The 17,131-nt window shown below is 51.7% G+C and overlaps 1 protein-coding gene across 1 annotated transcript in view; it reads left to right on the forward strand.

The window, feature by feature from the left end:
• Positions 1-1,054: 1,054 nt before the first annotated feature.
• LOC311173756 (galectin-9-like) overlaps positions 1,055-17,131 on the forward strand; it is a gene marked incomplete at both ends in the record, with an annotated part of 80,263 nt that continues 64,186 nt past the window's right edge. The window contains 7 exon segments of the mRNA XM_084237842.1: positions 1,055-1,078; positions 1,578-1,669; positions 3,931-4,132; positions 5,491-5,601; positions 7,045-7,170; positions 9,035-9,123; positions 9,245-9,320. Of these exon segments, the coding sequence (XP_084093968.1) occupies positions 1,055-1,078; positions 1,578-1,669; positions 3,931-4,132; positions 5,491-5,601; positions 7,045-7,170; positions 9,035-9,123; positions 9,245-9,320 (720 nt within the window).

Below are 17,131 nucleotides of genomic sequence, written 5' to 3' on the forward strand. Positions count from 1 at the left end.
ACCTGACTTCAAGAGTTATTAACTCAAGACCTGTCTTGCTTCATCTATGCTCAAACTTACATCCTTTTCCACCCTAGAGATACTTTCAGGCAAATCCAGATTTGCATATACTTCATTATGTCTTTCCATTGCATATATTTCATTATGTTTCTCTCAATTCTTCCACAATCCTTTTGAAAGAATTTTCCCCTAGGAATTAGAAAATTTTACAGAAAATAAAAAGTCGAGATATCTATCTTCTCCTAAAAAACTGGAAGCTCTAACAACACTGGGCCCAGATAATAATTGTTGCTTAGACCTGAGGGGATCCTGCCCTTCTAGATGAAAGATATGAGATTATTTTGTCATAGTACCCACCATTCCCTATTGGACCCTACTGAGAATCTCACTATATACACCATCTGCCTGGCTCCTATAGACATTTCCTTTTTGTCGGGTGTTAACACAAAAGAGAAGTTAGATAAGACATTAACAATTTGAAAATGTGAAAATTTGCTAGGAGATAGGATCATGTTTACTGCAGATTGTGAAAAAAACATATTAGATAAAATTCATTCTAGGAATAAGCTTTGAATGTTGGACAGTAACCAGTTTGGGAATTTTGCTCAGAGAGACCATGGTAGGAAGACACCTACTATGTGTCAACCTCTTCCACAGATATTCTTACTAAATCTCCAAACAATCTTATACAGTAGGTAACTTTACCCTTATTTTCCAGATGAGGAAACTGAGGCAAAGAGAGTTTAGTAAGTTTCTAAAGGTCGCTCATGTGATGAGCAGCAGAATTAAGATTCAACCTGGAGTGGGCACGTGGATATGTGTGCCCACCATAGCCATCCCTCTTTTAAAGAGGACTGGGAAATGGAATTTGACAAAGGGCTTGTTGATGGGGCCTAGGAGCAGAGGAGAGAACACACTAGAGCTTTGGAGTCAGCCAAGGGCCTGGAATAGGATTATAGGGCCCAGAAGCAGAAGTAGAGGCAGGGCCTGCCCTGTGACTGCAGAGAAGATCTGGAAATAGGTGCCACTAAGTGGCTGGGAAATTGAAAAGGTCATGATCGCCATTGTCAATGGAAGGGTGGGCAGGGAAATGCGCCTTTTTCTTGGCCCTTTCATGTGAGCAGAAAGGTTTCTCCTCTAGAATAGGGCGATGGGTCTCTTGTCCCTGGGGCTGTCTGAGCTCCAGTCAGGCCCCGGGTGTTTACCAGGAACTTGGTGAGGGGCCCAGGGCCTCTCATCTCAGGACAGGGTGCATGCTACTTCCCTTCCTAGAAGGCCCTCCTGGAACCCTCATTTCCTGCATACTCTCAAGGGAGGCCATCTCTCTGTCCCATCGTCCCCAACTCCGTGTCTCCACATCACAATCTCAGAATGTCTGTATGACTATCTAGATTCTCATCTGCTTCCTCCTGGGTCTGGAAAATCAGTGAGGCCCAGACACCCTCTGTGCTGTTCACAGCCACACCAGGCCCCCAGGGAGGTGCCAGGCATTCAGGGGAGCCCAAGCACGTGCTGAGGCTAAGGGCAGGAACAGAAGGGGGTGGACCCACTAACTGACTTACATCTTCTTCCTGCAGGCTGTCCCTTTTTGTGGGCGAATTCCAGGGGGTCTACAAGAAGGAGGCAAAATCACTGTCAAAGGGACCGTTATTTACTCCAACGAAAACAGGTACCTGAAACTTTTGTTTCTCTCCAGCCTCAATCCTTAGCAAGTCCCAGCACTTTAAAGCTCTGGTCGGTTCACTCAGTCCCTCCCAGTCCCCAGCATCACCCACAGCACCACTGTCACCTGCCGATCACACAAGGGGCTAACAGGGCTAGTACAATCTATGCACCCATGCAGTCCTGTGCAAGAAGCATAAAAAGTTGTGGTGTTGAACTTTGTACTCTCTGACCCAGAGCTGAAAAAAGAAGAAATGATTTCCTTTATTTCCTATAGCTGCCCTTCATTCTGCTGATGTGGAAATATTTCAGCTATGTCATCAAATGTAATTCGGCCACTTTGGGTTTCAAGGTCTTTTCTGGAAAATGCTAAGTCAATTCAAAATGCAAAATCTCAGTACTGTTTCCCCTACTTGCTCCTGAGGAAAGTCCTGGGGGATATCTGGGAACAGGAACGAGTTTGGCCAGCTCAGAAAATGGCAGGCCCCCATGCTTTTGCAGCCCTAGCTGACCTCTGCTGAGATCCAGGGGTGCGGAAGTGGGAGATTTTTGCTCAGCTAGGCCTACATAATGCTTGCTTGCTGAAGTCCGCAATGCCCATGGAATCCCCCCACATGTGGCCCTCTCTCAGATGACTTGTCTCAATCCCAGCTGATTTCTGACCCCAGTGGTCCTGTTTTGACTTGCATGAGTCCTGGGACCTTCTGGATCCCTTCGTGCCACTCCCAGGCCCAATCCTACCTCAGCGTGGCATCCTGGTTCTAGGCAACTCCCCCTCCATGGCCTAAAAGCCACATGGACACAGCCATGCTGCCATGGGGCTTCTCTGAGAGCCCTGAGTGCCCCCAGGAGACGCTGAGGGAAGTCAGGCCTCTGGAGTCCTTAAACCCTGCCTGCCAGGGCAGTCCCGACCTCGTGTCTAAACTTCCGTCCTTTTCTCTCCTCCTCTCTGTCTGCCCTCTCCACCCCTCCTGTCCAGTGGAAACTGTCCCCACCTCTTCCCATGGGAGCTTTTGCTTTAACCCTTTCCTTGTGCGGGATTTTCAAAGCGCGCAGGAATGAACCTGAGGGGCCACACGGGCAACATATAGGCCTAGAGCTCTTTCAGGACATTATTCTCCATGTGAAGAGGAACATGGACTTCTGGTTCGGGTCACGGGTCCTTTCCCTGAGTGCTCCTGGCAGCACATCCTGTGCCTGTGGACAGAGAGCTCACTGAGCCACCTGGATTTGGGGGCGGACTCCGGGACTCTCCTCTCCAGAGAGAAACCAAATGGGCTCCACAGGGATGTCAGAGAACGTCCTTTGGTGATGGGACAGTGCACCTCCCTGAGCTCCTCACATGTGGTACCCCCTGAAGGCCAGAAGGAGCCCCAGGGCAGGCTGTGAACAGTGTTGGGGCCAAGTTCTGGGAGGGCGGGTGTCGCCTCAGCAGAGACCTCAGTCTGGAGCTTACTCTTAGGTCACTAGCAAGATATGTCTCGGAAAAGGCAGAACAGCCACTCTTTTTGAGTCAGGGTTCTTGGAAGCTTCTTTTAATTCCTCAACCTTAGAGCCACAGCTATAGTCAAAGGACGTTTTTATGGTGAAGGACTTCTTCCAAGGAGAGACAGTAACAAACATTTACTTGCATTGGGGACCTCTTAAACTCCATTTTATTAATCCTCCCCAAAGGCAGGTGCAGCAACTTGAGGTTCTAGGTCATTGAATGATGGTGCAGAGGGTAGTTGTGAGGACAGATCTGGCTGACTCTTTCCACACCTCATGGGGGACACACACCTCCTTCCAATGAAGGACAAGCAGACTAAAGTCTCTGGTGTCCCAGAGTTAATGTTTATTCACGGCCTTCCTCTTAGCCACTGTCTTTATAAGGACCTTCCCACACATTTCACAGGTTTTGAAAACATGTTGTCTTTTCCCCAGCTGAGCAGCTGGGAGCTTGCCTCCAAGTGTTCCTGGGAGGTAAAGACTCTCACTTCTAGGCACGTTTCTCGACTTCCTTCGTTGACTCCAATTTGTAATCAGTTTCCAAGACCTGGGCTTCTTGTGGGTAGTGTCCACATTTTTTGTCACCCACTTCCCACTTATTTTTAGAAAGTCACACTGCAGGGGCAAGATGTAATAAGGGCACAGAAACACTAAGTGTAACTAGCAGAACAGAGAATGTCAACAAACTAATCTCTGCTCGGCAGGTAAGCGGGCAAGTTCTTGATGAAGTTAGAGGTGAGAGGTCCTCCTGGGCATCAACCACATTGTTTCCTGGCCTAGGTTTCGTGTGAACTTCCAGTCTGGCAACTCCGACAACGACATAGCCTTCCACTTTAACCCACGCTTTGAGGATGGAGGGTATGTGGTCTGCAACACAAAGCAGAATGGGTCCTGGGGGCCAGAGGAGAGGAAGATGCCGATGCCCTTCCAAAATGGATATTCATTTGAGCTGTGCTTCCTGGTGAAGAGCTCAGAGTTCCAGGTGAGCAGGGATCTTGCTGCCCCTCCTGCTGCCTGTCCCCAGCCCTGGGGCTCAGTGAATCACTTTTACAAACTCGCATTAACTTGGCTGGGTTGAGCAATAATATGTAGCAGTAAGACTGTTTCCTTTTAAGGGTGTTAGTGATGGCTGCAGCCTCCTGTTGCCTCTGGGCCTTTTTTTTTTTTTTTAAACATTTATTTATTTATACAAGAACCGGGGGTATGGGCCAGATATGCGGGTGGGTTAGAGGATTCACCTGACAGAGAGGGGAACAGAACAGGCAGACTGATGAAATACACTGCTGAGGGGAGCAGCGGGAGAGACAGGAGAGGTCTGCTTCGCCATGTGGGATTCTTGCTGGCTGTGATCGAACCCGTGCTGCAGAGGCTACGGACAGCTTCACAGTGCGGCACTCAACTGCCTGCGCCATGAGGGAGGCCCACCTGTGGGCTCTTTTAATCAGAGTGAAGGAACTAGTTGGGCCTCCCTGGTGGCACAGTGGTTAAGTTTCAGTGCTATCAAGCTATTGCCAACCACTGTGGCATGATTTCGATCCCTGGCCAGCCAGGGAGCTACCCACATGGCACAGCAGACCTCTCCTGTCTCACCTGCTATTCCCCTCACAAGTGTATCTCAGTAAATGTGCTCAGTAAATAAATCTGCCTGTTCTGTTCCCCACTATGTCTCTGGTGAATCCTCTCTCTCCGCATCTCTGGCCTACATTCCAATTCTTGTATGCATAAATAAAAAAAAAAAAATCTTAAAAAAACCCCAACTAGTTAAGTCACCTTGTTACTTTTTGACCTCCAGGGTCTTTAAGGTCCAGGTTAATTCCATTCCTTGCTGCACCCCAGGTCCCTGGGACACCTATTTTTCAGCCACATTATTATAACCTTTGCTCAGGTTCTACTAATGGCTGTTTTGCCAGAGGTCGCAAATCACTTTTGCAAACAGAGTTGGGCCTTGGGTGTGGGGAGTTGGGCAAGCTTATCGGTATAGGGAACGTGGAAGTTTCCAACCCCACAGTGTGCAACCCAAGGTCGCCTTTCCTTGGTTCCCAGTGAATACTTGCATGCACACATAAATGCGCATGTTGAATAACCCCCAGGTGAGCTACTATTAGAAAGACAAACCCTGCAATAAACAAACACCACAGAACTAAAAGCCAACAACTAGAGCCAAGCAGTCTCCACGCACCTGGGCTCACAGGTATGTCCCTGACACACTGCGCAGGTTGGGGCCCTCCCCTAAGGGAGACAGATGAGATAACCAGAGGCAGGTGCTCATGTCTAGAGGCAGGGGGGGTGCTGGAGGCTGGGTGTGTCCCCCTTTCCTGTGCAAGTGACTCTTCTCTGCAGGTGACAGTGAACGGGAGCTTCTTCTTGCAATACTCACACCGCGTGCCCTACCACCGTGCAGACACTCTCTGTGTCAATGGTTGCGTGCAGCTGTCCGAGATCAGCTTCCAGGTAATACCGTCCACCAGGCACAGGCTGGGGATGCGGTGCTGAAGGTACTAGCCAATCTCCAGCCAGGTGACTCCAGGGACACACCTCCCCTGTCCTGTCCTGCTTGTGTGGCGGTCTGCTCTCTCTGCCTGCCGGGCTCTCTCCCTCTTACCCCTGCTCCTGCCTTTTCTCTCTTCCTTGGCTCCAGTAACACTCCTTCCCTCTCCCCCTGATGCCTGCCTTTTGTTTTAACACAACACCCATGTGGCCCCTGTCCATTCTGCCCTCACAGTGGATTCTCAAAGCCTTCTCATTTCTCATCTAAGCCCAGGGGGAAGAACAAACAGCGAGTGAGTGATTCCCAGAGGCCACGGGGAGTAGTCAACAGAGGGTCCTAAAAGTCCTAGTGACCCCAGCATGTCCACACACGGGTGCCCTCTCTCAGCCACACCACCCAGCCCAGAGCTCGAGACTGAGGAGTCATCCTTGAGTCTCCCCTCCCCTCCTCCATGGCTCTCCATGTGCCAGCACTCTCCCTCCTGGAGCCTCTGCCTGGCTCCAGGCCACCTGGTGCCACCCCAGGAGGACCTTGGTCTAGTTCCCCTCCCTCAGACCCACCCACTGCCAGACACATCTTATCACACTTCTCCCTGTTTAGAAATCTTAAAGCCCCCCACCCAAGTAGCCTCCTCTGCTCCCCCAAGCCTCTTTCTCCAACCTTTACTCATTTGTACATGCTGAAAGCCCCCTTTGTCTGCCTTGCTTGCACATCCCCCACAAGCAAACTTCTAATGGCCCTTCAATGTTTCTATTTAGGTCCTCCCTTATGGCACAAGGCGTTGAGCGCCACACTATCAGCAGGCCACAGCCTCTGCAGCATGAGATTGAACCCCAGCCGGCCAGGGAGCTACATACATGGCACGACATACCTCTCCTGTCTAGCCACTGCTCCCCTCAGCAGTATATTTCAGTCAGTCTGTTCTGTTCCCCACTCTCTCTGGGGTATCCTCTCACCCCTTCCCACAACTTTGGCCTGTATCCCAGCTCTTGTATGCATAAATAAATAAATCTTTAAATAAAATAATACAAAATGTTCTATATAGATGTTTTATTCAAATGTCATTCCTGGCATCTTCCTGCCAGGCAGTTGGCTGGATGCCCCCTCCCTCCATCAGGCGGGACTTTGTGTACATCTCTGTGCTGTGCCATCACCCATCCTGTTGTGCCTGTGTGTCTGTCCCCCCACCCCACCTCCTCCTCCCCACACCCAGGAGCCTCTGGCTGGGACTGGGGCTGGTCGTTAGCACAGTAATAGCGGCGTCAGTAAGAAATAAATGTGGAGTGTAGTTTGCACAGCCAGGAGAAAGAAGTCCAAAATAGTCTATTGGATGGGGACAGGTTCCTGAATCAGTGGGAAGTAGGGGCAGGGCTATCTCTCTCCCTAGCCTTCCTGTGGTCTGTCAGGTACAGCTGGACCTCCAGGAATCTCTGCAGCAGCCTGGCTTTGCCGCTGGCAGGGCAGGGCAGGGTGTGGTGGAGATTGTCAGACAGGACAAGATGCCATTTTGGATTTTATCACTTGCTGCTTGGGTGAGCTTGGGCAACTTGCTTAGCCTTTCTGAGTCTGTTTGCCTTGCCAGTGAAACAGGAGATGAGGATTCCTCCCTCAGAGAGCTCTGAAGCCAGAGCCTGGCACATGCTAGGTCTTCAGTAAATGGTAGCCTTCAACTATGAAAAAGGCATGGCGGGGATGTGCTTGCCTCTGGGAGCTGAGCAAGCGATATGGTCTGCACCAGACTCATTGTGTCTCTGGAGCAGCCAATTTGGATGGCCCTCTCCTCCAACCCTGCCAACCCCCATCCCATTTCATAACTGTATTGTACCTGCTAGGGTGAATAAGATTCTCAGTGCCACAGGATTGCTTGGGAGCAAGAGGAAGATGAGCAATAGTCTGGGACTGTGCCCCCAATTTCTGCATCATTGTATTGCCATGTGGCTCCAACATTAGCCCCCATTTTGCTTTTCTTATCCCCTCGGCCTGCAGGTGTGTGGGGAGCCTGCGGGAGTCCTCTTGTAAGTCTCTTGCTCTGTCTTTGGAACCTCTTTGTTTTGGGTCTTCCTGTGGGTTAGCAGGAGGACATGTGGCCAGGCATTAGGCCTCCCCTATGGGGAGGGGAGTGGGCAGTGAGGTAGGACCACTTGACCATCTGCCTGGCTGAAGTGGGGGTGGGAGTTGTGGGTGGGAGTCCGGACAGGGGTGGGCTGGCCCTGGTGCATTGGAGAACATCCTGAATTGACACTTTTTCTCAAGCCACTGCCATCCTGCAGGCAGTCACAGAAAACCGAGGCCCACATTTCCTTCCTCCTACACAGCTTGGCCATGCTGGGAAATTCCCCTGAGAGGAAAAATGGGCCGGGCCACAAGCGCAGCTGTATTTCTTCTCCAGAAGAAACCTTTGTCAATATCTTGCATGCAGACATTTGAGGTTAGGTCGCAGCTCATGACTCAGGGGCAACTTTCCTTGGGACAGCAGACAGTCTGGATTTACCCAGCAGCCCAAAAGGTGGGTCTCCTTGGGACCAGCAGGAAAACCTGTCCTTCTGGCACTTAAAAGGGGGTGCAGTGGCCCTTGGAAGTGTGGTTCATGGCCCTGCCTTCTGAGAATAAGTCCCCAAGATATCACTGCTGGTCACAGGCTGAAGGTGCTTCTCCTTCTTCTGTGGGAAGCCTGGGGATAGTGGGGCTACCTGGTGGATGTGCTGGGGAGGCCGAGGACCACAGTGGGGCTGGGGGACAGGGCAGGAAGTACTAACATGGCTGACATGAGAGGGAGGGGGATGGGAGAATTCAAGGGCTGAAACCTCAGGACCTCAGGCTCACATTGGAGCACCCCTAGACTGTGTGGGGGCCATGGGCACACATGCCCACACTGGATTTCCCGGTCTCTTTTCAACAGAACGCTATCATCCCACCCATGGTGTACCCCAACCCAACTTACGTAAGTGGTTGCCCTGGGAGGAGTGGAGGTTTGGTTTGCATTGGGCAGCGTGGGGGTGAAGGGCAGCTCACAAAATTAAAGGCGGCGCTTTAGTCAGCTGACGTTCTTCAAACAGCCAGTAAGTAAGGAGAGTGTTGACAGGTGCTTTCCACTGTAATGTTCCCCTGACCGTGAAGGGAGGGTCCCCTTCAGTCAGCTACCCTCTGCGTCTGGCCAAAGTGTCTCTGCTGACAGTTTAATGCCCCTGACTTCAGGAAGGCTGAACAAACTTCCTTGAGCATTTAGTGAATCAGATAAAGCGACCATGGACTCTTCCACAAAAACACACTACTCTAGGCGTGGTAGTCAGCTCAGCTGACACTCTGCATCCTTGGAATTTGGTACCAAGGGCCCCGTGCAGCAGGGCTGGGCTCTGGCTGCTCCTGGTGACCTGCCTGGCCCCTCCCCCTGTCTAGACCCTGCCTTTCTTTGCTGCCATCCCTGGAGGGCTGTACCCATTGAAGAACCTCATCGTGTCAGGCACCGTCCTGCCCAGGGCTCAGAGGTAAGCCAGGGCTCTCCCGGAGGAGGCAGCCCCGCTATTCTGGCTATCCCCTAGGCTCTGGGCTGGCCAGGGTGGCCCAGTAGGCTGAGGAGGTCCATGTGAGTTCCACACCTGACCCCAGTTTCTACATCAACCTGCGCTCTGGGAGTGACATCGCCTTCCACCTGAACCCCCGATTCAATGAAAATACCATGGTCTGAAACACCCACATCAATAGCTGTTGAGGGTCTGAGGAGAGAAACCTGCCCCCAAAAATGCCCTTCACCCATGGCCAAGGCTTCCAGGTAAGGTCCCGAAGCCTAGACTCAGAGGAGCTCCCTTGGGGCCACTGAAGGACATGGGGCTTGGGGGATCTTGTATGGGTGAGAGCTGATGCCTCTGGGGTGAGGTCTGGACCCTGAAGAGAAAGTGGGCAACAGATTCTTTTCTAAGTATTTCCCACAGATGGTGGGCAGTGCTAGCTCCCTTTCACAGGTGAGGAAATAAACTTGTAAGCTAAAGCATAACAGCAGCCATTTTCAGAATATAGCAGCCATTTTAAGAGCATAGCTGACAGAGAGGCTACAATTCCCGGAACCCAGACTCTAAGATTTGCCATCTGTAACTGTCAGATTACCCTAAAGAACCCATTCTAAATGCCTATATAAACTGCTTAATTTTGAAGTTTGGGGTCCAACCCTGTCTGGGCGCGGCCGCTGTGTCGGTTCCACCTCGGGGGTTCGGACCCTAGCTCGAGCTAGCTAATAAAGGCCACTTTTGCTTTTGCATTGAACTTGGGTCTTGGTTGTTCTTGGACTCGGCGCCGGTGTGCTCTAACATTTGGGGGCTCGTCCGGGATCGACCTCCCAATTTGTAAGCTGGCCTCGTTGATGCCGATCTCAGTCTCGGAGACTTGGGAGATGGATGAGTTGGGAGACGTCCTGACGACAGGGGCAGTTGTACCTCTTCTGCCGGATCCTCTGAAGTGGATGCCGGAGGCTAGAGGCTAGGGGACCGACGCGGACACCCGGTCCTGTGTGCACACTGGTAAATTCTTTTAAGGCCTTAAGTAGTCGTCCAGCCGGCTTGTGTTGTCTTGCGTTTGTTTTCTGTTACTGTTTGTTGTTCATCCCCCACTTTCTTCATTTTTCAGGACATTGGGGCGAGGACATGGGCCAGGGACAGACAACTCCCCTCTCACTCATGGGAGATCATTTTTCAGATGTTCACACTCGGGTTCAAAATCTTTCCCTAGATGTTCGTAAACGTCTCTTTATTACTCTTTGTGTGCCTCAATGGCCTTCCTTTCCAGATGTTCGATGGCCCCGTGGTGGTTCCTTGGACCTTTTCCTCATTCGTCAAGTAAAAAAGGTTGTCACAACCTTGCATCCTAAACAGGTCCCTTACATCCTCCTTTGGGAGGACCTGCCTGTTTTTCCACTTGACTGGTTACGGCCTTTTTGTCCTCGTGGCATTATTTCCTCTGATGGACGGAAGACGCATATCTATGTCACCCAAACTCCCCGCTGCGACAGGAGAACGCAGGTCCTTCTGGACTCTTCCCCTTCTCTCCTCCAGGCCTTGGACGACGACCTCGCCACCGCCGCTGTCCCATCGGCACCGCCTGCATATGCTGATGTAGCAGCCGAAGGGGCCGAGGCAGAGGGGGCCGAGGCAGAGGGGCAGACGCAGCGGTGCCTGACTCCACCTCCAGCCCGATCTCATCACCAGCCCGAGCGCACGTACACGGGGAAGGGGAAGGCAGAAAATTTGGCTATTCTAGCCCCTTTAAGGGCTGTAGGGCCGGCAGGCAAAAATGGCCAACAAACCATGCCGTATTGGCCCTTTTCTACCTCCGACCTATATAATTGGAAGAATCAAAACCCCCCATTCTCAGAAAAACCTAGAGGTCTTATTAATCTTTTCGAGTCTATTTTATTCACTCACCAACCCACCTGGGACGACTGCCTCCAACTCATGCAGGTCCTGTTTACGACAGAAGAAAGAGACAGGATCTGGGGAGAGGCACGCAAACAGGTTCCCGGGTGTGGATGGCTGCCCTACCCAGGATCCGACTGCCATAGATTTGGGGTTCCTCTTTCGCCGCCCTGATTGGGATTACAACACCCTTGTAGGTAAGGAGCATCTCTGGGTGTACCGCCAGACTCTGATAGCTGGGCTCCGAGCAGCGGCTAGAAAACCGACAAATTTGGCTAGGATCCATGATATAAGACAGGGGCCGACGGAAAGTCCGGCAACGCGTCATGGACGCTTTCAGACAATGTAGTTCCCTAGACCCCGAGGCTCCCGATAGCCAGGCAGCGGTCACACTAGCTTTTGTCAATCGGGCAGCCCCAGACATAAAGTAAAAGCTCCAGAAACTTGAAAGACTGGGGGAGAGGCCAGTACAAGAACTCCTCAGGATAGCTGAAAAGGTGTATCATAATAGGGAAACGGAGGAGGAAAAACAGGAAAGGCTTAGGATAGAGCAAAGAGAAAGGGAAGACAAAATTAGAGAAGAAGACCGTCGCCAGCGAGCAGCAGAACAAGAGGCAGAACCGCCAAATGACCCATATTCTGCTCGCAGCAATGGGCCGAGGTGACAAATCCCAAGGAAGGAAACCCAGGCCCAAACTGGACAGAGACCAGTGTGCCCGATGCAAGAAACGCGGACACTGGGCCAGAGACTGCCCTGACAAGCCTGAGCCTGAGCCTCTGCACAAACCAGGAAAGGTTCTCCAGGTCAACACGGAGGACAGTGACTAGGGGGGGTCAGGGCTCGGCTCCCCTTCCCGAGCCTAGGGTAATTTTAACAGTGGAGGGGAAACCGGTTGACTTCTTGGTGGACAGAGGGGCCCAGTATTCAGTTCTCATACAGGATCAAGGAGAAAAACAAAACTGCACCACTGGGGTCCAAGGGGCAACCGGAATTCGAGAATATGGATGGACAACAGACCGCCGAGTCAATCTGGCCCAAGGAACGGTCAGCCACTCCTTCGTGGTAATTCCAGGAGGAGTCTCTCGAGCGGGACTCCCGCTCGACTCTGGGCTCCAACAAGACCCACCTGTCCATGTCCTCACGATGGCACTGGTTGACGAATACCGGTTGTATTCAAAACCATGGGGGGACAACAGTATGATGATTGACTGGTTGCAACAATTTCCCAAGGGGTGGGCCGAAACGGGGGTCTTGGCTTTGCCGCCCACCAGACTTCTGTTTTTGTGGAACTAAAACCAGGGGCTGACCCATTTCGCATTCGTCAGTACCCTATGCCGTTAGCAGCCAGACAAGGCATTGCCCCACCCATAGCACGGCTAAAGGACTTAAAAATCCTCCCCCGTGCCACTCTGCTTGGAACACCCCATTACTACCAGTCAAAAAGCCTCATTCTTCTCACTAACGCCCAGTTCAGGATCTACACGAGGTTAATGCCCGTGTGGCTGACATTCATCCCACGGTGCCCAATCCATATTCTTTGCTGAGTGCCCTGTCTCCACAACACACCTGGTACTAGATTTTAGACCTTAAGGATGCTTTTTTCTGCATCCCTTTGGCACCTCAAAGCCAGGATATTTTTGCCTTTGATTGGCAGGATAATATGCGCTGGGTGGAGCAATTAACATGGACTCACTTGCCACAAGGATATAAAAAACTATTCAATGAGGCACTGGCCAGAGACCTGGAGCCCTCCCACCCTCATGTTACTCTCCTCCAATATGTGGATGACCTCCTGTTGGCAGCGGCCAACCAAGAGGCCTGTTTAACAGTCACCAGTGACCTATTGTGGCTGTTAGGCCGACTGGGCTAACGCACCAGCGCGAAAAAGGCCCAGTTTTGCTCTACGGAGGTCACGTACCTGGGCTACCGCCTCAAAGAGGGACATCGCTGGTTGACCCCAGCCATGACCAGGACCATCCTAAATATCCCAAGGCCGACAAACCGGCGACAGGTACGGGAGTTTCTCGGGTCGGTGGGCTACTGCAGACTCTGGATATTGGGGTTCGCTGACCTGGCACAGTCACTGTACGATCTAACCAAGGGAAATGACGCACTCTTTTCCTTGGGGCCCTAAACAAGACCAGGCTTTTCAGACTCTCAAGACCGCCTTGCTGTCAGCCCCGGCATTAGCCCTACCAGACCCCACCAAACCTTTTGTCCTTTTCATGGCTGAAAGCAGGGGGATCACCAAGGGAGTCCTCACTCAGGCACTGGGACCCTGGAAGCAGGCCGTCGCGTACCTGTCCAAGCGATTGGACCCTGTGGCAGCAGGATGGCCCCCGAGCCTGAGAGCCAAAGCGGCTGTGGCTATTCTGGTCAAAGACTCCGACAAGCTGACTCTCGGCCAGCAGACTGAAGTGGTAACTGCCCATGGAATTGAGGGGGTCCTGAGACAGCCACCCGGTAAGTGGATCAGCAACGCACGCCTTACCCATTATCAGGGGCTGCTCCTCAATTCCCCCTGGGGAATTGGTTTTTAAAACCGAAACCAGCCTTAACCCAGCCACGTCGCTGCCAGATCCTGCCTTGCAGGATACGCAGCACGAATGCCATGACATCCTGGCTAAGGCTGTCTCTGTAAGGGACAATTTGACGGATACCACCCTGGTTGAGGCGGACCACATATGGTTCGCAGATGGCAGTAGCCTGGTGCAGGACGGTCTCTGAAGGGCGGGAGCGGCAGTGGTCAGTAAAGACAAAGTTATTTGGGCTCACAGACTACCCAATGACACTTCTGCACAAAAAGCGGAGCTGGTTGCTTTAACAAAGGCCTTCCAACTAGCCCGAGGAAAGCGGCTAACAGTCTACATGGACAGTCATTATGCTTTTGCCACTGCTCACGTACACGGTGCAATCTATGTGGAACGTGGATTCCTCACCTCGGAGGGGAGGCCAATCAAACACGCTCCCATCATTCAGGAGCTATTGAAGGCTGTCCAGCTACCCTTCTGCCTAGCAATTGTACATTGCAGAGGTCACCAAGACTGGACACTATGGAGGCCCAAGGCAACCACAGGGTGGACGAGGAGGCCCAGAAAACGGCACTATCGACTGAGGAACTGGTGACCATTCAGGTGACCAAGGTTGACCTCCCGGAACCCGGCATGGGACCTCTTCCAAGTCAGGCTCCAACATTCACAGAAAAAGACCACCAATGGCTCCAGAAAGAACATGCTGAGGCTCAGCAAGACAACGGCTGGTGGAGGACTCAGGACACTACTTCTGCCTGAAGCGGTAGGCCAAGACTTGCTTAAACGCCTTCATCGGACCACGCATTTAGGAACAGAAAATATGAGAGCTTTAATTAAGACTGCTTGCTTAGACTTCCCTAAAATTCACCAGATAGCCAAGAAAATAGTAGAAAACTGCCAGGCCTGTCAACAAATGAAACGGTAAGACAGTTGAACAGATGGGAAAGTGGCTACGAGGTGAGCTCCCTGGAGATATGCGGGAAGTAGACTTTACAGAAATAAAACCAGGAAAGTATGGGTACAAATACTTGTTAGTTTTGGTAGACACCTTCTCTGGGTGGGTTGAGGCCTTCCCCACTAGAAAGGAAACGGCCCTTACCGTCTGTAAAATTTTATTAGAAGATATTGTTCCCAGGTGTGGAACACCTAGAGGAATTGGATCAGATAACGGGCCAAGCTTTGCTGCCCAGGTTGTACAATGCCTGAGTAACTCCCTGGGGATTAATTGGAAACTACATTGTGCATATCATCCCCAGAGCTCAGGTCAGGTAGAAAGAATGAATAGGACCCTCAAGGAGACCCTGACTAAATTGTGCCTAGAGACTGGCGGGGACTGGGTGACGCTCCTCCCCTACGCGCTTTTTTGGGTCAGAAATACTCCTTATTCTTTGGGGCTTACCCTGTTTGAAATAATGTTTGGACGAGCCCCGCAGGCCGTCCCTAGAAATGCAACCAGGTTGGCAGGGCCAGAGCTTGTGGGGCTACACCTTTTAGCCCTGCAAGCAGTTTGGAAGACCCAGTGGCCCCAGCTCAAAGCCTTGTACAGCCCCAGTGTCCATGGCTTCCAGCCTGGAGATTCGGTCTGGGTCAAACGGCATTCTCCAAAGACACTGGAGGCCAGATGAAAGGGCCCATTCCTAGTAATTTTTACCACCCCTTTTGCTTTAAAGGTAGATGGAATAATAACCTGGATCCATCACACCCACACAAGGCCACTCACAGGACGAGACCAGCTGGTCGCCGATCCCGGTCAGTGGACGGCCCGAGCGGACCCAGTCAACCCGCTGCACATAAAACTCAAACTCCGCCGGCACCCGGACTAACTCCCTGAGACTGATTCAAACAAGTCTCCCAAGTGAGCCGCCACAATGACCGGACCGTTCCTGCTTTTGCTGACCCTTCAAACTGTATGTGCTTTCCCCCCTGCATCCTTTCGGATGAGCCCACATACCCTGTGGAACATCACCTGGACCCTTAACAATGCAAAAACTGGGAAATTGGTTGTCGGGTCAGGCACCATGCTCCCCTGGGGACTTGGTATCCAGATATATCCTTGGATCTCTGTAATCTAGCAGATGGGGCCTGGGATAAGTCTAATAAAGACACAAGTATTTTTACTGGGTGCTGCAACAGGCCAGCCGGGCGAAGCCAAATCAGAGAAAGTCATTTTTACCTTTGCCCAGGGCATGGGGGGCGTAACACGCGCACCTGTGGAGGAGAAGGGGAGTTCTTTTGTGCATCCTGGAGCTGTATCTCCACAGGCCGTATTGACTGGACAGCTCCGTAAAAGGGGGATTATATTCAGGTTGGCAAAGCTCCAGGGTCTGAATCCTCAGGTTATGAACTTTTGCCAGATAAACACCATAAGTGGGGCCGCAGGTGGGCAGGTGGGCCTTGTGTGCAGGCTCAGTGCAACCCAGTTGTACTAAAATTTACCCAGCTGGGCAGAGACCCCAAGCTGCTTCCACAATGGAGTGATGGAATGACCTGAGGGCTCAAGCTCTATGTATCTGGCACAGATCCAGGTGTCTTGTTTACTCTAAGGCTTAATGTTTATCCACCTCAAGCACTCCAACCAGTGGGACCACTGGGACCCAATAAAGCCTTAGGCCCAGTCCATTCCCGGGAACCCATTGCCCTAGCCCACCCAGCCACCGTATCTCCTACTTCCTCGGGGTCATCAAGCACCCCAAACGACCTCAAACACTCAGTCACACCAATAGTACGGGCTGCTCAACTGCCAAAGACTGACACTCTCCTAGAAATGTACAGGCTGCTTAATCGCCTGAGACTGACGCTCTCCTAAAAATACTTGGGCATGCGTTTCAGGTGTTTAATGCTTCCCGGCCTGACTTGACTTCTTCATGTTGGCTGTGTTATGACTCAGCCCCTCCCTTCTATGAGGGGATTGCAGCCTTTGGTAATGTGTCCACCTCTATGGAGGACAGTGGCTGTCAATGGCAGCAAAAGGCCAAATTAACCCTACAACAAATATCAGGGCAAGTTCTATGCATTGGAACTGTACCCGAGTCCCATGCACGACTCTGCACTCATAACATGACCCTTAGCCCTAGCATGTCCCGTTCCTATATACTCCCTCCCATGGACGCATGGTGGGTGTGCTCTACGGGCCTGTCCCCTTGTATCCACGCAACGATCCTGAATCAAACGGATGACTTCTGCATTCTTGTACGATTGGTACCCAAACTAGTCTATCATTCGTATGATAGCTTCCTTGATTCTATGGGAAAAAATTGCTGGGCCCACCTCCGGACGGGTCAAAAGGGGACCAGTAGCTCTCCTCACTCTCAGTGTAATTATGGGTGCCAGTTTAGTGGGGGCAGGCACTGGAACTGCCTCCTTAATTTACCGGAATCAACAATACTCCCGCCTGTGGGCGGCTATTGACATAGATATTGAAAGACTGGAAGTCTCCATTGCACACATGCAGGAATCCCTTCCTCCCTAACTGAGGTAGTGTTACAAAACCGCCGAGGACTGGACCTTATTCTCTTACAGCAGGGTGGGCTGTGTGCGGCTTTAGCTGAAGAGTGCTGTT

The sequence above is a fragment of the Talpa europaea genome, assembly GCF_964194135.1.
Source record: "Talpa europaea genome assembly, chromosome: 7".
NCBI classification, from domain to species: domain Eukaryota; kingdom Metazoa; phylum Chordata; class Mammalia; order Eulipotyphla; family Talpidae; genus Talpa; species Talpa europaea.